Source organism: Myripristis murdjan, chromosome 3 (genome assembly GCF_902150065.1).
Source record: "Myripristis murdjan chromosome 3, fMyrMur1.1, whole genome shotgun sequence".
NCBI classification, from domain to species: Eukaryota; Metazoa; Chordata; class Actinopteri; order Holocentriformes; family Holocentridae; genus Myripristis; species Myripristis murdjan.
Window position 1 is genome coordinate 31,801,698 of NC_043982.1, and position 16,665 is coordinate 31,818,362.

Below are 16,665 nucleotides of genomic sequence, written 5' to 3' on the forward strand. Positions count from 1 at the left end.
CATCTCTTTAGCCAATCTGATGCCACAAAACAGCCATTGCCCCCCTTTATGTGTACAGATCAACCAAGCACTGGTTTCTTGTTTTTCAGGCCTGGTTATTAATTTGGTTTGTTGTAATGGCTCTCCTTTGTCTGAATTGCATTTGCCTATGCCACACGCATTTCTTGTGGACCAGTTTATTATGTACAACAAATAATCTTGTCAAGGTTGCAGTGTGTCCCCTCTGCTAACTGGCATAGAATTAGCATACATTTTCTGAAAACAGTGATTTTGTATTGATTACGTCTCTTCGTAAAAATATCCAAAACACCAAAAAGAGCACCCGCTTTGATGCTTTAGTTTTCCATCGTGTGACACGCAGTTATTCTCAGAGAGGATGATGTTTAAAATAAAGAAATTAGAGCATATCTGAGTCTGTGCGCATAATGTTTTTCAGGAAATGACCGCAAATTTTTCTTAAATGATGTTTGAAATGGCTCAAGGTTAGGAGTTGCATTCAACAGACACTTTATGAAGGTCCTGAAGGACAGACGTTTTTGTTAAGAACTGGAAAATTTCACCGCTGAGAAAATTGGCTGGGGATAACAAGGAATGTAACACACTTCACTGCTGACAGTAGGATTGGTGATTCAGAAATCCCTTCCCTAAAATGGGTTTAATCTTACGGAAATGTAATACTAAGTTAGTAAATTAGCTTGTGTGCAGTGTGACCTGAGCATAAGGATTGTGAGGAAGGCACAGCTAAACTGGTGTACCAAGGTTTTCTTTTATGGACTAGGAAATTCCCTGGGCAGTAGAAATGGTCTCTCTTCTCTGATTGAATCTTCTGATTGAAAATTTTTTACTTGAAAGAAAATATCACCATTTAACTTACTTCTGTATATATCTAGCTGACATTTCTCCCAGTGATTTTGCGATGCAAACTATATGTAATTTGATGTTTTTAACATTTGCTGTTTTTTTTTTGTTTGTTTGTTTTCAAAACCTGAACAGTGCAGTTTTAGTTTGAAATGAACTGCAGTCCCAGTTAACAAAGACGCCCTAAAAAAAAAACAAAAAAACACATGGATGTGACAATAAAGTTTGTAAGGTGACATGTTTTTTTTAGGTTTTTTTTTTTCCTGGACAAGACTTCCATTTCTTCCTGTGGGTGTCAGCTGACTGACGGAAAGCAGAGCGTAACGTAATATAGCGCTGATATAGAAAACACTGGGCACAATGAAATACCAGTTTAACCAAAAGTTTAACCAAAGCAGACAAAGGTTTTGTGTTTACTGTGAGGAATTATCTCGCTTTGCAGAAGCTGGAATTTTCCTTTCACAGCGCAAAACGAACAACAACAAACAGCTTCTTCTGAAAACAAGCCCTGATATCTCTAACCAGGCCAACTGTGTGCTGACCCCTGGGAAGAACGTGGACCACTGAAGTTGAACAAAAAAAGAAACACACACACACACACACAGCGAGACACCGGTATCATCCTTTACACTTTTTCCTTCTCTCTGTCTCACCCAGGGTGGACCCTATTCCCTATGACACTCCCAAGCCGGCAGGACACACCAGGTTTGTGTGTGTATCCGACACACACTCACGTACAGACGGGATCCAGATGCCATACGGCGACGTGCTGCTGCACATGGGCGACTTCACCGAGCTGGGCCTTCCCTCCGAGGTTAAGAAGTTCAACGACTGGCTAGGTACTAAGCTGCTTAACGCATGCATTCATTCAAACACACACACACACACACACACACACACACACACACACAGAGACACGCATGCATCATTTTCATGCTGCCAGTATGCTAATACATGCAAGCTTACATGAGGTGGGGGCAAAAGCGGGAAACATGTTGCGTGCTTAACCAGCAACTGGACCACACAGTTAGGCCCCCCCCCCTCCTCTTGACCCCAGGACTGCTGTGCTAAAGTGTCCAGGTTAACCCCTCTGACCTAACACCCCGGCCCAGTTAACCCCTGACCCTTCCCTCTGGTCCCCCTGTGGGGTGTGTGTGTGTGTGTTTGTGTGCACACAGTTTCATTCACAGCAGCCAGTGTTTCATCATTCGACCCAACAGGCCAAAGCTTGCGGATTCCAAGCTACCCAGAAGGCTTTCTGACCCTGTAATATAGTTATGTTTCACACATTACACACACACACACACACACACACACACACACACACACATAGGGCTGAAATAACCAGCCGCCAAGTAGATAAATCAATAAGGGCCACCCGCTGCTCTGGCTGCTAACTTTTTGAGATGATAACATTTCAGTTGCTTGGCTACGTGTTATTGCTTGGTGTTAGCTTGTCGGCCCTTGGCAGGTGAGACCGAGTGGCCAGGTCTCCTGAAATTTCACGAAAAGAGCAACAATGTCTTTAAGTCCAAAGAACGTGCGCCATGCACAAACAGTGAGGGAAATGTGTTTTCTTAGCAGGAAGGGGTTAGTTGGAGGAGATACAGCTTGCAGCGGTTTGACATTGAAACAGCGCAGGGGAACTTGAGGGGGGTGACGACTCGGGTTCAGTCCCCCAACCCGCGCCAGGTTTTGTTCTCGGAGCGAAGTTTTCATTTTCCGCCCAAATATATTCTTGTTCAACCGAGACTAAAACCTCATTCTCACCTTCAAGGGGGGTATGACAGAATGCAGGTTTTTCCTCGTTTTGGCCTGAATGTTGCAGCCTGGAATGTGACTTAAATGATGTTAAAAGATGGTGGAAACTCCTCGCTGTTTAATGAGCTTGTCTGTGATAAATGATGCCACCAGAAAAACAAGCCAATCACAGTTGGCTTCAGTTGTGGAAATCATCCTGTCAGCTATAATCTTACATTTGCATCAGCTCGCCCGGTGGAGTGGGAACCACTGTTAATGCTCGGAGCAAGGAGCCACCAGTACTACCAGCCAATCAGCCGCCAGGGCCACAGTAATAACGAATGAATGTCTCCAAAACACCACCACCTAGGTGCAAGAGGGTCGAAGGAAGATAAAAATATTCAGTTGTGTGTTTTATACAATCATATTCATCATATAAAAGTGTCAAAAAATGATGAAAATACCTTTACCTTTAACCATATTTTCACTTGCCTGCTCCTAATATTAAGTAATGAGGTTTTTCTTGCCTAAATTTAACCTTTATTTCTTTTTTTTATTTGTAAATATCGTATCCAGTTTGTGCTGTTTCCACATAACAAATAATTTTTGTGGTGTGAATGGTAATTTTGTCATTATTTCTGTCCACAACATGTAATCAGTCTTTCAAAGCTTGTGTTTTTTTTTTTTTTTTTTTTTTTTAATCAAATTGTATTACACTGTCTTGGACAAAATTGAAATCACACATTATGCACGCACATGTTCAATAAACGCGCTCACATGTGAGATTGTATGGGAGATTGAGAGATGCACAAGCGAGCGCCATCACCCCACCCCCTCCCACCCACTCCATATGCTGCTGAGATGACAATGGACAGACTTGTGGGGGGTCAGAGAGTTAGTAGTGGCGCCACAGTGGCCCTCCACTGTGCCAGGCTGGCCCTTTAATGTGCTGCCAGGTGCTCTGCCCTTAATTCCCCTGCGCGCACACACACACACACACACACACACACACACACACACACACACACACATAATGGGTTGCACACTTAGACACATACAAACATACCACTGGGTGCTGTCCCAGCAGGTCTGTCCAAACCCCAGTGTCATTGTGAATCCGTCACCTGGCACCAACAAAGAGACGTGCTGGTCAGCATTTCTATCAAACTCCTCCATCCATCAAAAACAGATAGCTACAGAAACTGTGCGTGCATGTGTGTGTGTGTGTGTGTGTGTGTCCTTCCCCATGTGTGTATCTGTGCTTTGTTAAGCCAGGGTGAAATAGCGATGTACAGCCATAATGGTGAATCGATGCAGAGCAAAGTGGAAAATGACTTGATGCAGTTTGGAGCGCCATGTCTGTCATTATGCTGTTTAAGGCTGTTTGTGTGTGTGTACGTGTGTGTGTGTACATGTGTGTGTACGTGTGTGTGTGTGTGTGTGTGTATTGGTTGGTGGCTGCGGTTGCACACACACTTACAAACATAGATATTGTACCCAAGCAAAGGACAGTGGTTTCATCACCTTATCAGACAAATGGGAAAATGTATCCAGCACTAACTATTTTTATTAAGCTCTTTGGACGTAATATGTATTTGTTAATATTTAAAGGGAGCAGTGTTGGAGCATGGTGAAAATTTAAACTAAATAAAAATAAATCAATGTTTAGCATTAACTGTCACCAACTGAGTGAGCGATTTACTAACTGCTGACGTTTAAATGAGCTTTGCAGTTTTGGCACAATTTGCCAATTAGATTAGTCACTATTTAAACTGGAGGACTGCAAGATGCACATCTTTCCTGTTATCAAATATAAAAGAAATTTGTACATTATGTTCAAAAAGGTTACTGTAATTGCACATAATTCCTACTGTTGATTTTATTTTAAACTATCTGTATGGTGAATAGGCCATGCATGAAACAGTCAGGAGAAAAAAAAACATCTGTGCAGTCGAGGCAGTGAAATCGTGACGTCAAACCTTGGTGGTAGATAATGTGCACAATTCTGGTCCTCTTGTAGTAAGCCAGGCTCAAAGACCATGAAAATGGGCTTAATTAAGGATGAATTGTTATAATAACTCAATTTCTGTGCTTTCTGGCTAACATATCCTAAAATTACATATTCGTCAGCTCTAAGACCCTTAGGACACTTAGGACATTGACATTAGCATCACCACAAACCTTCAGTCAATCAGGGTGTTCTACCAAAGAGAAATGCTCCCATAATGTTCACACCTAATTTGTTTGTAAATATTATATGAAGTATTAACCTTATTTTCCATGACAACAAGGGAGGGACTATCGGTGCACCATGTAGTCCACTGTTTTAGACATGGAAGAACCGCCCCTTTTGAAGCTTGTCATGAGAAAAGTAGAGGTGCAATTACTTCTACTAAACATTCCTTACTAAATATGCGTATGCTTGTCTAAAGGTGTGGGGACGAATGCAGAAATAAAGTGTGGTGAAGCAAGAAGTTTGTGTGCTTAAAGCTGCTAGAGCAACCTGCCTCGAACATGATGTTGCCAATTTAAAAAGGTCGTATCGTCAAAGGCAGAAATAAACATAGATTGCTTCAACATCATTTGGTTCAGCAGAAAACAGTGAACAATTTTGATGTATAACATATCTATCTTGGTGTAAAAATGGGGGATCGAACACAGAGATAATGCGCCATTTAAAGCAAGCTTCTGCTGGAAAAGCCTTTTTTTGACACGGCGGTTGCGTATTTACAAAGCTCGTCACAGGAAACGTTGATGTCAGATTGCTTGGAAGCTGGTATCATTAGATTCAGCAGAAAACAGTGAATATTTTTGATGTGTAATGTGCATGTTTGTGGGGTTGAACGCAGAAATGAAGAGATATTTAAAACAAGTTTCTTAAGATAAAGCCTGATAAGTTTTTCACGGAAAAGGGAGAGGTGCAGTTTCTTCGACCCCGATATCACCAGAAGACGCTGAAAAAGTAGATGTACCTCATGTGTATATTTGTTCAAAAATGTGTCAGTGAACACTGGGTGCAGTAGCTGCTTTTAAAACCTGTGAACATGGCACCACCGGCTTCTGATGGTGCAAAGATCCAGGGTATGACTCACTTTGTCTCACACTTGGTATGACTTTATTCAGCAGAACACGCTGAACATTTTGATGTATGATATGTGTACGTTTGGTTCATATATAATCTGTGTACTAGCCATTTCTAGTTTGTAGTTGTTAATTTGGTTAACCGGCTAGCGAGTCACGCAGCTGACCGGAAATCCCAAGACGAAAACAAAAGAAACAAACTGTTGAAAGTTGGCGTGATGGAATAAGGTAAATAGATTACTTTGATGAAACATACAATAACTTAGTCCTGCGATGTTTCTCTTGTCATGGTGTCACATATTTTAAGGTTGAAACGGGGTGAACAGGAACCAGAAGTGCTGTTCGTTTTTTTTTATATATTCAATTTTGGGTGGAAAAATTGAGCTGGATGTGATGTGGGAGCTGCAAAATGTCTACAACACATCAGCGGCCTGTGGCAAGTACAGCATGTAAGAGGAATAAATGAAAGGCAGTATGAGAGAGCGTTAGTCAGGTAGCCTTTAGCCTTAATGAAAGGACTGAAGGTGGGGAGGTGAACAGGCTTTGGGGTAGATAGAGGGACAGCTATATAAATCTAAAAGATCTGTGAAGCAAAGAAACAGACATTTTAATATCTTTAATATTTTGCTAATTCACTTGTTCAGCTTGTGTGTGCGTGTGCAAATTAATTCTTGATTCAAATGCCTGATGTGTCCTAGAGTTTCTCCACTGAATAAAAGCAGTGGGTCACCCTGCCTTTAAGAGGTGCTGACCATAAAATAATTTCATCTGTCTGCGTGGGGAGTTTTAGTCTCTCATGACTTTCTAAATGCTGTTACAGATGCTTTTCACTCTGGCAAGAATAATATTCTGGGCAAAACTCTAAATATCAATACAGTTTAGCATGGAATTGGTCAGATTGGTCAATACTGAATATCATCACAAAACCTTGGTGTCAGACATTTCTGCCTGATAATGTTGTTAGTGGCATCGGCCTTCAAAACCTGTAATGTTCAAACCCAATTCAGATGGTATTTCATACATAAAGGACCCAGTGCATCTGCTTGTATTTTGTTTATTTTACACAAAAGTGCTGTATTTGTTTGAAAATGGTGAAATTTAGCATTGTTTTTAGTTTGTATTTTCTCTTTCTGCAGCAGGCTGTGAAAATGGAGGCTCTTTGTGTTGTGGCTTTTACAGCCTCCGCGATGCTTTACCTATAGAAGGGGCTCTAATAGAAGGAATGTAGGTTAATGTAATCACTTTGCTTCAAGGCCAGTTTTTGTTTTAACCTGTGTGATGCACACTGAGTCAGGAAAAGAAAAGGAAAAATGGAGACAGTCGACTCACAGCAGCTTGAAGAAATAGAGGCTTTCTTTATTTGGGGTGTGACGGTTTTTCAAATCCTTGATTCAGTTTAGACATCGATCTTTAGAGCAACGGTTCAGTTCATACCTTTTTTTTTTTTTTAATCTGCTCTATTCTTAACTCTGTATCTGGATGTTGGGTAGTTTTAAACATCTCCAGTATGTGAAAAAAATGTCTACTTCCTATTTACAAACACCATTACTAACACTTGCAGGTATGGAGTACATTGTAAAATATTTATTTTTGTTGTGGTTTTCTCAGTTTAGATGGTATCGCTCTCTGACCCTCATAATGCGAGAGATTGATTCTGACCCATTTTATAATCTATACATGGACGAACATTTGGATAGGGGTGTGTGTGTGTGTGTGTGTGTGTGTGTGTGTGTGTGTGTGTGTGTGTGTGTAGCAGGAGGGAGGAATGGCAGTCTGGCTCACACAGAAGGAAATGCAGTGAAACGGTACAGACCACTATAATGGCCATAACAATAGTAATGACGGAAATGGCGAATCTGCACTGCTGACAGCTGTACATGAAAGCTCGACACGAAAAAAAAAAAAAATCAGTTATATGGTGGTCAGTTCCATGAGCAGGGCCACCATGTGTGGGAAACACTGCAGTGTATTGCTAGTTGAAAACAGGATGTTGAGGTGGGATGTAACACTTGGAGGGACTGTTCAAAATTGTCCAAAAGTTCAGAAATGCTATGTGCATGATCTTGAAAACAAATTCAGGATTTTTTAAAATGTATAAATTGAGCCAACCAATGTCAACCATGGTAAAATCACACTAACTCCTGGATAGTGTAGTTTTAAAGGGGTACTTCACCCTAAAACTACATTTATTCTCCCCGAGTTGTACAGCAGCAACAAAGGATATGAAAACATCTGCTCTGAATTCTCAAACTCTTCATCCGGCACCAAAATGGTCATGAATGGACCATACAGACGGTCAAATCTTGACCATATGTATTTACATTATGTCCCAAAACACTGCTAAATAAACCATTTCCATAAAGTTTCTCACACACAAGCAAATGTGTGTACGTGTGTCGCCTCCAGCTTGTTCATTTGCCAGTTCTGCTTACTCATGCGCTAGACTGATGCTCCATCACTGGGACAGAAAAGGCTACAGTTTTCATAGCCTTCATTCTCCTGATTCTGTGAAGCTTTTTGCGTCAGACATTCAAGACAGCTTGGGTGGAGTAAACGATACTAAATGTCGAGGTTTGGGGTGAAATGTTCCTTTGAAGCTTCTGTAAGTCGAGCACAGAGTTGTGGTTCCTGCCTCCTTCTTGTCCTGTTGGCCTCTGGACGAGACGGTGGTTTGTGTGGGCGATCGAGTGGCGTTTGGCCTGTTGGAAAAGATCATTGCAGATCAATGCAGAGGAATGAGCTTTCTCTGACCCAGCCTGTCTAATGCTGCTGCAGTGGCTCTGATCTTCTGCTCTAAGCCGCTCCCAAAGACGTGTGTGTGTGTGTGTCTGTGCGTGTGTGTGTGTGTGTGTGTGGACACGTGTGGCTTTGACATGGAGATGGTTGCTAGGGTTCAACAGTGACAGTGTTTTTGGTGCAGATGGTCTGAAATTCCCGCCCACCAGGTGATAAAGGCCAGTAAAATTTGTCTGGCGGGTAAATCAATAAGAACTGCCCACCACACTGGCCACCAGTGTCTTAAGACAGACGTGTTTGGCTGTCATGTTACATGCTGTGTAGAGAAAACAGGAGATCGGTCCACCAAAATAGCTTCCGTTTAAGTTACTTTAATTGGTCAGTGACGTTTCAAGCACTAAGTTGTAAACTGTCAAATTTTAATGCACTGTTGTAATATGAATTCCTCTGCGCTCTGATATAGCATTAAAAATAGATCAAAGAGAATAGGACGGTTTGTGGTGTACATTTATCAATTTAGATTGTAAAAAATATTATTTCTAGTATTTTTTAATGTAGTAACCTCTTGCTAGTCAGCCAAAAAGTTAAATTGTGTTTCACATGAAAATTTACATGGAAATCATGAATAAAATGATAAATGTACAAAAAAATACATAAAAAGTAATGTACATATATTTTTACTCCATGCTGTTTTAACATCATGCAAGCAATCTACAGTGTGATTGTACAGAAACAACTAAGAGAGGCTTCGTTTTGCAGAGGATGAATATAGAATATAGTAATTGTCAACTTCTGCACTAAAAGGAAATGATGTTGATTTGAGTCTAATATATTTCCTCAAGAATTAATTTGTGGAGGCAGAGAAACAGCAGATAACCATTACATCTCCAGTCATGTTCACCTCCCTAACATGCTCTCATGTAAATTATGACTGATTGTATTTCTCTCCTGTTTACGCTGATTTACACAAAACATATTTTTCATTAAAAAAAAAAAAAAAAACATGCCTGCTAAATGAAATGTTTGGATTTTTACATGTTTTTTTCTGTTAAATGAAAATAAAATAGCAAATGCAAGCCTGTCTTCTTACAAAGAAGCTTGCGAATTGTGTTCTGCAGAACAATAGATTTCCTTTTTCTGTACATCTAGTCTTTCTTCTGAAGGAATTTTGTTTATTTACTCTCTCTCCCTCTCTCTCTCTCTCCCTCTCCCGCTCTCTCTTTCACTATGCTGTTTGTGGATGAATAAAGAATATATCTAGGTATCTCACTCCACACAGCCCCTGTAAGATGTATCAGGATGGCAATAAAAAGCAGTGGCAATTCCCAAAAGAGTAATGGAGATGGAGTTTTTGATGGTAATTACGTTTCCCCCACCTTTTCCTAGCCTGATGCCAGTGTGCAGTGGTAGTGTAGAAGATGATTCTGTTAGGCTAGTGTGTGTGTGTGTGTGTGTGTGTGTGTGTGTGTGTAAGTAAATGGATGTGTGATCCAGTTAGAGTGCTCGGGGACTGAGAGACGGCGCTCTCTTATAGGGTTAGACTGGAATTTATGATCCTGAGACGCGACAAGAGCTAATTTAGAACAGCGGGTATGAAACCTATAGACTAGGGAACCATAATTCTCTTATTTTCGGTATTAGAGAACACACACACATTTTAGACGGATGTGTTGGAATTTAATATCTACCTGCTTTGAGCCATATATTTTGACAGTTTTTATTTTCTTAAATTCAGTGTCTATTTATTTATTTTTTCTCAGTAAGAACCTTACTACCCCAAAATTGAGTTTTGCGGTCACATTTCTGATTTTACTTACCATTGCATCTAAGAAGTATTTTTACTGGACAAATTAATTTTATGGGATTTTATTCAAGATTTTATGCAGTTTTCTTCCTCAGAGCGTGCTGTAACCTTTTGTTATCACTGGCCAGAGGAATAGATCAGAAGAACAAAGACAGAACAGGCCTTGTAAGAAGAAAGAGAATAAGCTAATATCTGCTAGAGGACCGCCTTCCTGTGAGTCACTGTGGTCAAACTCCATAATTCACTTCATACAGCACAGGCACAGCAGGATAGAAAGATGGGCAAGACGAAGGGAACCAAAGAAGAACTATTTTTGGGGGGGAAAAAATCAAAGAAATCACAAATGACAAAGAAGACATAAGAAAGAAATGGAGGAGAATGGAAGGATGGTGGAGGCCAAACCCTTCAATAGAGTTCTCAATCTGCTAGAATAAAGAAGCAAGTCAGTTGTGTGATGGCGGAGAGCACTGGGACAAAGTGCCTCGGCAGAGGAGAGTGGAAAGGGCAAAGCAGGAATTGAAAGATGAGGCGGTGAGAATTGTAATAGATGTTCTTCTGTTTTTAGGTCAGGTTTGTGCTTTTTCAGCGGTCTGCTGGGGTCAAGCAGTGCCTTCAGCTGCGGTTGTGACCTCTCTGACAGTCTGAATAAAGGCCTCTCCCCTACTTCTTTGAGGTTTCTCTTTCCCATCCTGATCTCTTCATAGGGTTAGGTATAGAGGGAATTACCGCAGGAATATATGCTGAGTATACACTATATTTGGACAGCAAGCTCTTTCCTTGAAATAGACAGGCTGGGTGAAACCTACAACCCCTTTCTTGTCCCTTTTATGTATTAAATGAACTTCAGTCATAAAGTGCAGATGCAGATTAAGGGGAAGAGGCAGGTTAAAGACATCCTTTTTAAGCCCTTGGAAGAAATCTGTGGGGGTGGATAGTGTTAGGTTTATGTTCCTAAATGACAGATACATTGCTTTGGCAATATATCAGGTTGATCTTGGCCTTTAATTAAATTATTATGTGGTCCAGTCTGTGTAATCCATCTCTGATGTGGCCGGGCTTCCTCCCCGATACAACTACATAAAAGCGGTCTGTAAAACCTGCAGTGAATTTTAATTAAACTTTATGATTTAATTTTATTTTGCACGTTTTATTTATGCATTTAATTGTTCAATAATGTGTTCTGAAAATTCATTCTTCTTGTAAAAGCAGCAGTGTATCTCAGACTTTCTCTGTTGTTTGATTGGGTGTCACGTGTCAGCCTGATTCAACAAGCTGCTAACCCTGAAACAATTTCAGCAGTCTTGGTTTCAGAAGTGTTTTTTTTTCCTGAAGACAAAAACAAACAGTGAATGTTGTTGGTTTGCATGAAAAGGTATGGAAGAAGTACAAAATATGAGTGAATGGAAGCTTCAATACAAAAATACAATTGGCACTCAAAAAGCCATTTTGGGTAAACCACTGTCCCCAATGTTTTACACACTCAGAATATAGACTAAAGTTTTGGTCAAGCCAGGTCAGAGATGTTAGAAGACATTGGAGACTGAATAATTCCTGTGTAGTCAACCCTGCAAGTGGGAGTAGAAAGGGGTATTCGAGAAACCAGCGCTAGTACGGCATGGTATATCAGGGTGCTGTAAGACGAGACCTTGAAATGTTGTTCCATTTGTCGAAAGCTGTAATGCGATGTCACTTCCTCTTACCGACCACCGTCTCACTGGTTGCTCTGTGTCCTCCAGGTGGCCTTCCATATGAGTTCAAGGTGGTGATCGCTGGGAATCACGAGCTGACCTTCGATAAGGACTTTATGGCCGAGTTGGTCAAGCAGGATTACTACCGTTTCCCCTCGGTCTCCAAACTCAAACCAGAGGACTTTGACAATGTCCAGTCGCTCCTCACAAACTGTGTGTACCTCCAGGACTCGGACGTCACCGTTAAGGGATTCCGGATATACGGGGCGCCATGGTAAGAGCACCAGCCAATCTCTTCGCTTCATCCTCCACCTCTCCATCGACCCCAACCCATTCTTACTCCTGCCTGTTCTTTCATAAGCACTCAGTCACATTTTGCTTTCACCCAGGTAAAAGTGTTGTGGATCCCTGAGGTGGGGGTGTCTCTTTCCTTTCTGTCATTGTCTGGCTGTTTTCCAGCTCCCCTCCCTGCAGTAACTCTGTATCTGCTGCACACTCGTAGTGAGGAGCCTCTCTAACATGTAGGGTACTGTTCCCAGCACACGCCTTCTTTTATGGGCCCAGGACCTTCACCTGGTCCCAAGGTATACATTACACATGTGCTTTGACCCAGGGTTAAGTGATACATGTGGCACTGGGAAACAATATCAGTAGGCTCTCAGGTGTGGAAACAACCGGTGATGGTGGGTGTCTTTTGACAAGGAGCGGTATATTTAACAGACGATGGAGGGTGGGATTGTTTAAGAATGAAATATGCTCATGTAGAAAACTTAGATGCTCGTGGTGGTCCGTCATGATCGACAGTGACATCCTCTTATGCTTTGACTCTAAATCCTTTGGCCGCGCAAAAAAAGCTGCCTGCAGTATCAGTGGGGGTTGCACTACAAGGCACCTGTGTCTTTTGTTATGTTTTTCACAACTTCCAGTGCTATTTTTGTCCCCAAATTTCTCTTCCAAATGTAACTCCCTGGACTAAGAATATACAACCACTTCTATGTCATTAGAGACTGTAAAGGCTTTTTACACCGACTGTAAGCCGGACCAGTCCTTCTGAATGCTACAGAATAATCTGACAGACTTTAATGCCCAAGTCTGGCTCCCCCAGAGCCCAGACTCTCTCGAGGGCTCAGTCAACTTATCCTGCAGTGGGATTGGGCTCAAGACTGTAGACTGTAGCTCTTCTGATGACTCCAAACCAGTAATAGCAACTTCCTTCCCTTACACATTTGACCTCAGTAGATATTCCCAGCTCTGCTTATTATAGTAATTGTATTTAATGTGATCCCTTGTGTTTTACCATGACGCCCCATCATAGGGCTGGGGAATTAATCTGGTGATTATGAAAACAAGATAATTGAGATAAAAAAGTTATTGTGCTGCATTCCAATTCACAATGATGCTGTCGTTTTGTCTTGTGTTGTAAATCCAGTGCATCTCTTTTCCTTTGCAACAGTGCACTTTCGTCCCGCTCTAAAGGCCCAAACTCACTCCCAGCCATGTTGTGGCTGTGACATTTTTATATTTAAAGTTCAAGGAAATCCACTGTGAAAGGACATTTTTTTTTAAAGTTTAATGAATGCATGATGTTTCCAAAATCAGGGAGTATTATGTGAGAAATAATTATGAGAAATTATTGTGACCCAAATAATTGCCATTATGATTTTTGCCATCATCGAGCAACTGTACCCCAGCATTGCCCTGTCATGTGGTGTTTACACTTTCCCAATGGCAAGGCAAGGATTTACTGAAGTCCTGGTATTTAGTCTAAAGTTCGCTTGGTGTGCAAAGATTTTAACAGTCTTGCGGTCTGTACATTTCCTTTGTACACATGTGATGACTGAAGCTGGAAGTTCCCCTGTCCTGCTGTGACTCCCTCTGTTCTCTCTGTGGAGCGCTTCTCACCAGTCCGCTCTGGACTTTAAATAGCTATTCAGGTCACACCTTCATCCTTTAGCTGCTATAATTAGCAGGTTAGCGGCCAGGCCATGGAAGCAGGAGAGGACAGAAGCGAGAGAGAGGTGGGGGTTGGATCCAGCATTCCTCAGACATCACAGCAGCAGGTCAGCCAGGCAGGAAATGGAGATCACCCTCTCTTTTCCCTCTTTCTGCACTCTGTTCTATCCCTGGGTTGAAAAAGAGGAAGGATGCCCCCCTCCCTTCACCTCGCTCCCTCCCTGGTGGGTGTTTAGTGTGAGGGCTGGTAAGTGTCTGTTGTGACAGCTGGGGGTCTCGTGAGAGGCGGAGTGGACAGCTTGGCTGCCCCCTCGCCCCTCCTCAGCTTCCTCACCTCCTTCACACCCATATGCCACTATGGCCCGAGGTCTGGCCTGCTTGTCCAGTGTGAGGTCTCACTTAGCCCTGCAGTGACCCCTCACTTCATCAACAGCACGCCAGCTTGCCTCCTGGGTGGCCGAGCGCAGCCAAGCCCTCGGCAGCCTGCTTCAGGCTGGGACACGACACTATCGCTCACGATATATATTGTGTAGCTGGGGTTGAAAACTGCCCCCTGGAAAATGCATCATACATCATAATATATACCCATTTAAGAATAAATGACAGAATTACTAAATTCTCTCTAATATTTCATCAAAATCCACCCAGACTGCCCAATTTTTTGTCAGCTTCTAGGTGTTTTCTACACCTTCTGCCATAGTAGTAGGTGTAGAAAAGACTTCATTCAATAGTGCTATCACCTTTTTTTTAAATCATATAAAACATGATGGGTCTTCATCCCTGAAGAAACTGTTTCCACTTTGGTTGTGTCCCAGTGCCTGGAATGTAAATCCAAAAGAATCTGTAGCTTTTTGTCTTTTTAAAATGTTAAACTACAGAAGCAAGCCACCATTGAAATGCACTTTCCTTGTGATTTTGTTTCTGTTCTAAAAAGCTATTTGGCTGATAAAAATCAACATTGCCGATTTCCCAATCGAACATCCACTGTGGGTAGAAGATAAAAGAAAAAGTAAATTTTCCTATTCTGAATTTAACATATCATCATAGGCCTTGACACCAAAGCTCTCAATACATTGCATGGCACAAAGGAATTTGGTTGAGCTACTGCACTAAACCAAACTTAAATAATGTCTTTCCAGCTCCACTGCTGTCTTTGTTGAAATCTACTTCTTTGAAAAAATTTATTTGTGTATCCCATACCACATTAACTGCTGAGGCAAAAGTTTGATCTCTGTCAGGGACACATGAAAGGACCAGGTTACAGCCGTTTATGCAGGATAGCTATGCAGAATTTTTTATTAAAATAGATGTGGCTGTTTTATCACTTCAAATAGGAAGAAATATTTTAAGTGCTGGTAGCTCACCTGGTAGAGCGTGTACTACATACTGATAAGGCTCGTCCTTGTTGCACCTTGCTGCATGCCATCCCCTCTCTCTGCCCTGTCTATTGTCACTGTCTAATAATGCAAAAATGCCACAAAAAAAGAAAAAAAAAAAGAAATCTTGTGTTTGGCCAAGGGATTGCTGCCCTTGCAATTGCCAGTCGTTTTTATTGATCCATCATTTAAAAGCCTGTTTCTTTCTCTCTTCAAAAAGGTTTATTCTCTGTAAGAAAAAAAAAAACTGCAGTATTGCTTCTCAAAGATATCTACTTTATACTTGCAAAATCAACTATCTGCAACAAGTTACAAGTTCGACATGTGGCTATTTGCCTCAGAAAGAGACGACTCAGGAACAGATGCCTCTGCCGCCCCTTCAGTAATATTTATCCGTAACAGGATTTTTGACACAGCTGTGTGTGCCATCTAGTTCACATCAAATGTGAACCAGATAAAGAGACAGTACATCACTAAAGATCTAAACTTCTTTGGATACTTAAAATGTGTAAGAAAAGCCAAGCAGTTTAAATGCACTTTGCCACCGAAACTAGAGAGCACTCAGTAGCGTGCTCATCTCCACTGACATGATGCCATCATCAAGATAAACAGGTACCACTTGTTGGTTATTCACCAAAAGTTGATCATAGGGTGTGTGTCTTTAAATTTATATGGGTTATCTATCTATTTGTCTATCTCACCTGCCTGTCTGTCTGTAAGAATAAATATTGTTCCAAGAAAATGATGTCAAATACATTTACGATTAGATTTACTTTGAAATAAGCAAGACTTAAACTAATGTGAAGAATAGATTCAAGTAGTAAACTAAACTTTGCAACACCTATGCAAACCTCCAAGCCTCCTGTTCTTGCATTTGGTTATCCTGACAATGTTTTGTCGTGTTCATGCCAATTTGCATGCTGGTATTAACAGCAGCTCATTTTGGACATTCCTGAGTGTTGTTCCAAACTAAATTCATGTTTCAGTGACCAGGAGAAAACTCAAAACTGTGTGATGGTCATTTAACAGAGGAAGTTATAGTTTTATCCATATAATGCACATGTTCGTGATCATATGTTTGACCTTATGAACTTCTCTTCTGTAGGCCTCAGAGACTCTCTATCCCTCCGTGTTCGCTACCATATTTTGCTGCTATGTACTGACATGAGACTGTCTCTACTCTAGCAACCCAATCAGTAAAAAACAGACCATGCTTAGTTTCACACTTTGGAGGAGTGCACTGACTTTCCTGTGTGTGCATTTTGCTCTATGAATGCATGCTTCATTAAAAATCTTGAACCCTTGAGCTTTGATTTGTAGCGATGTAGTCTCTCTTTTAATTTTATTCATCACTGTCACAATGCTGAAAACTAGGTGAGCCAATTTATTGCAGCAGTACAGCTGAGAGAAACTTATGAGGCCTCATAAA

At 41.3% G+C, this 16,665-nt stretch overlaps 1 protein-coding gene across 2 annotated transcripts in view; it reads left to right on the top strand.

The window, feature by feature from the left end:
• mpped2a (metallophosphoesterase domain containing 2a) overlaps nucleotides 1–16,665 on the top strand; it is a 67,618-nt gene that overhangs the window by 18,920 nt on the left and 32,033 nt on the right. For both annotated transcript variants that reach the window (XM_030048363.1, XM_030048364.1), the window contains exons 3-4: nucleotides 1,516–1,697; nucleotides 11,956–12,181. In XM_030048363.1, coding sequence (XP_029904223.1) covers nucleotides 1,516–1,697; nucleotides 11,956–12,181 — 408 coding nt within the window. The remainder of the gene's footprint in view (nucleotides 1–1,515; nucleotides 1,698–11,955; nucleotides 12,182–16,665) is intronic.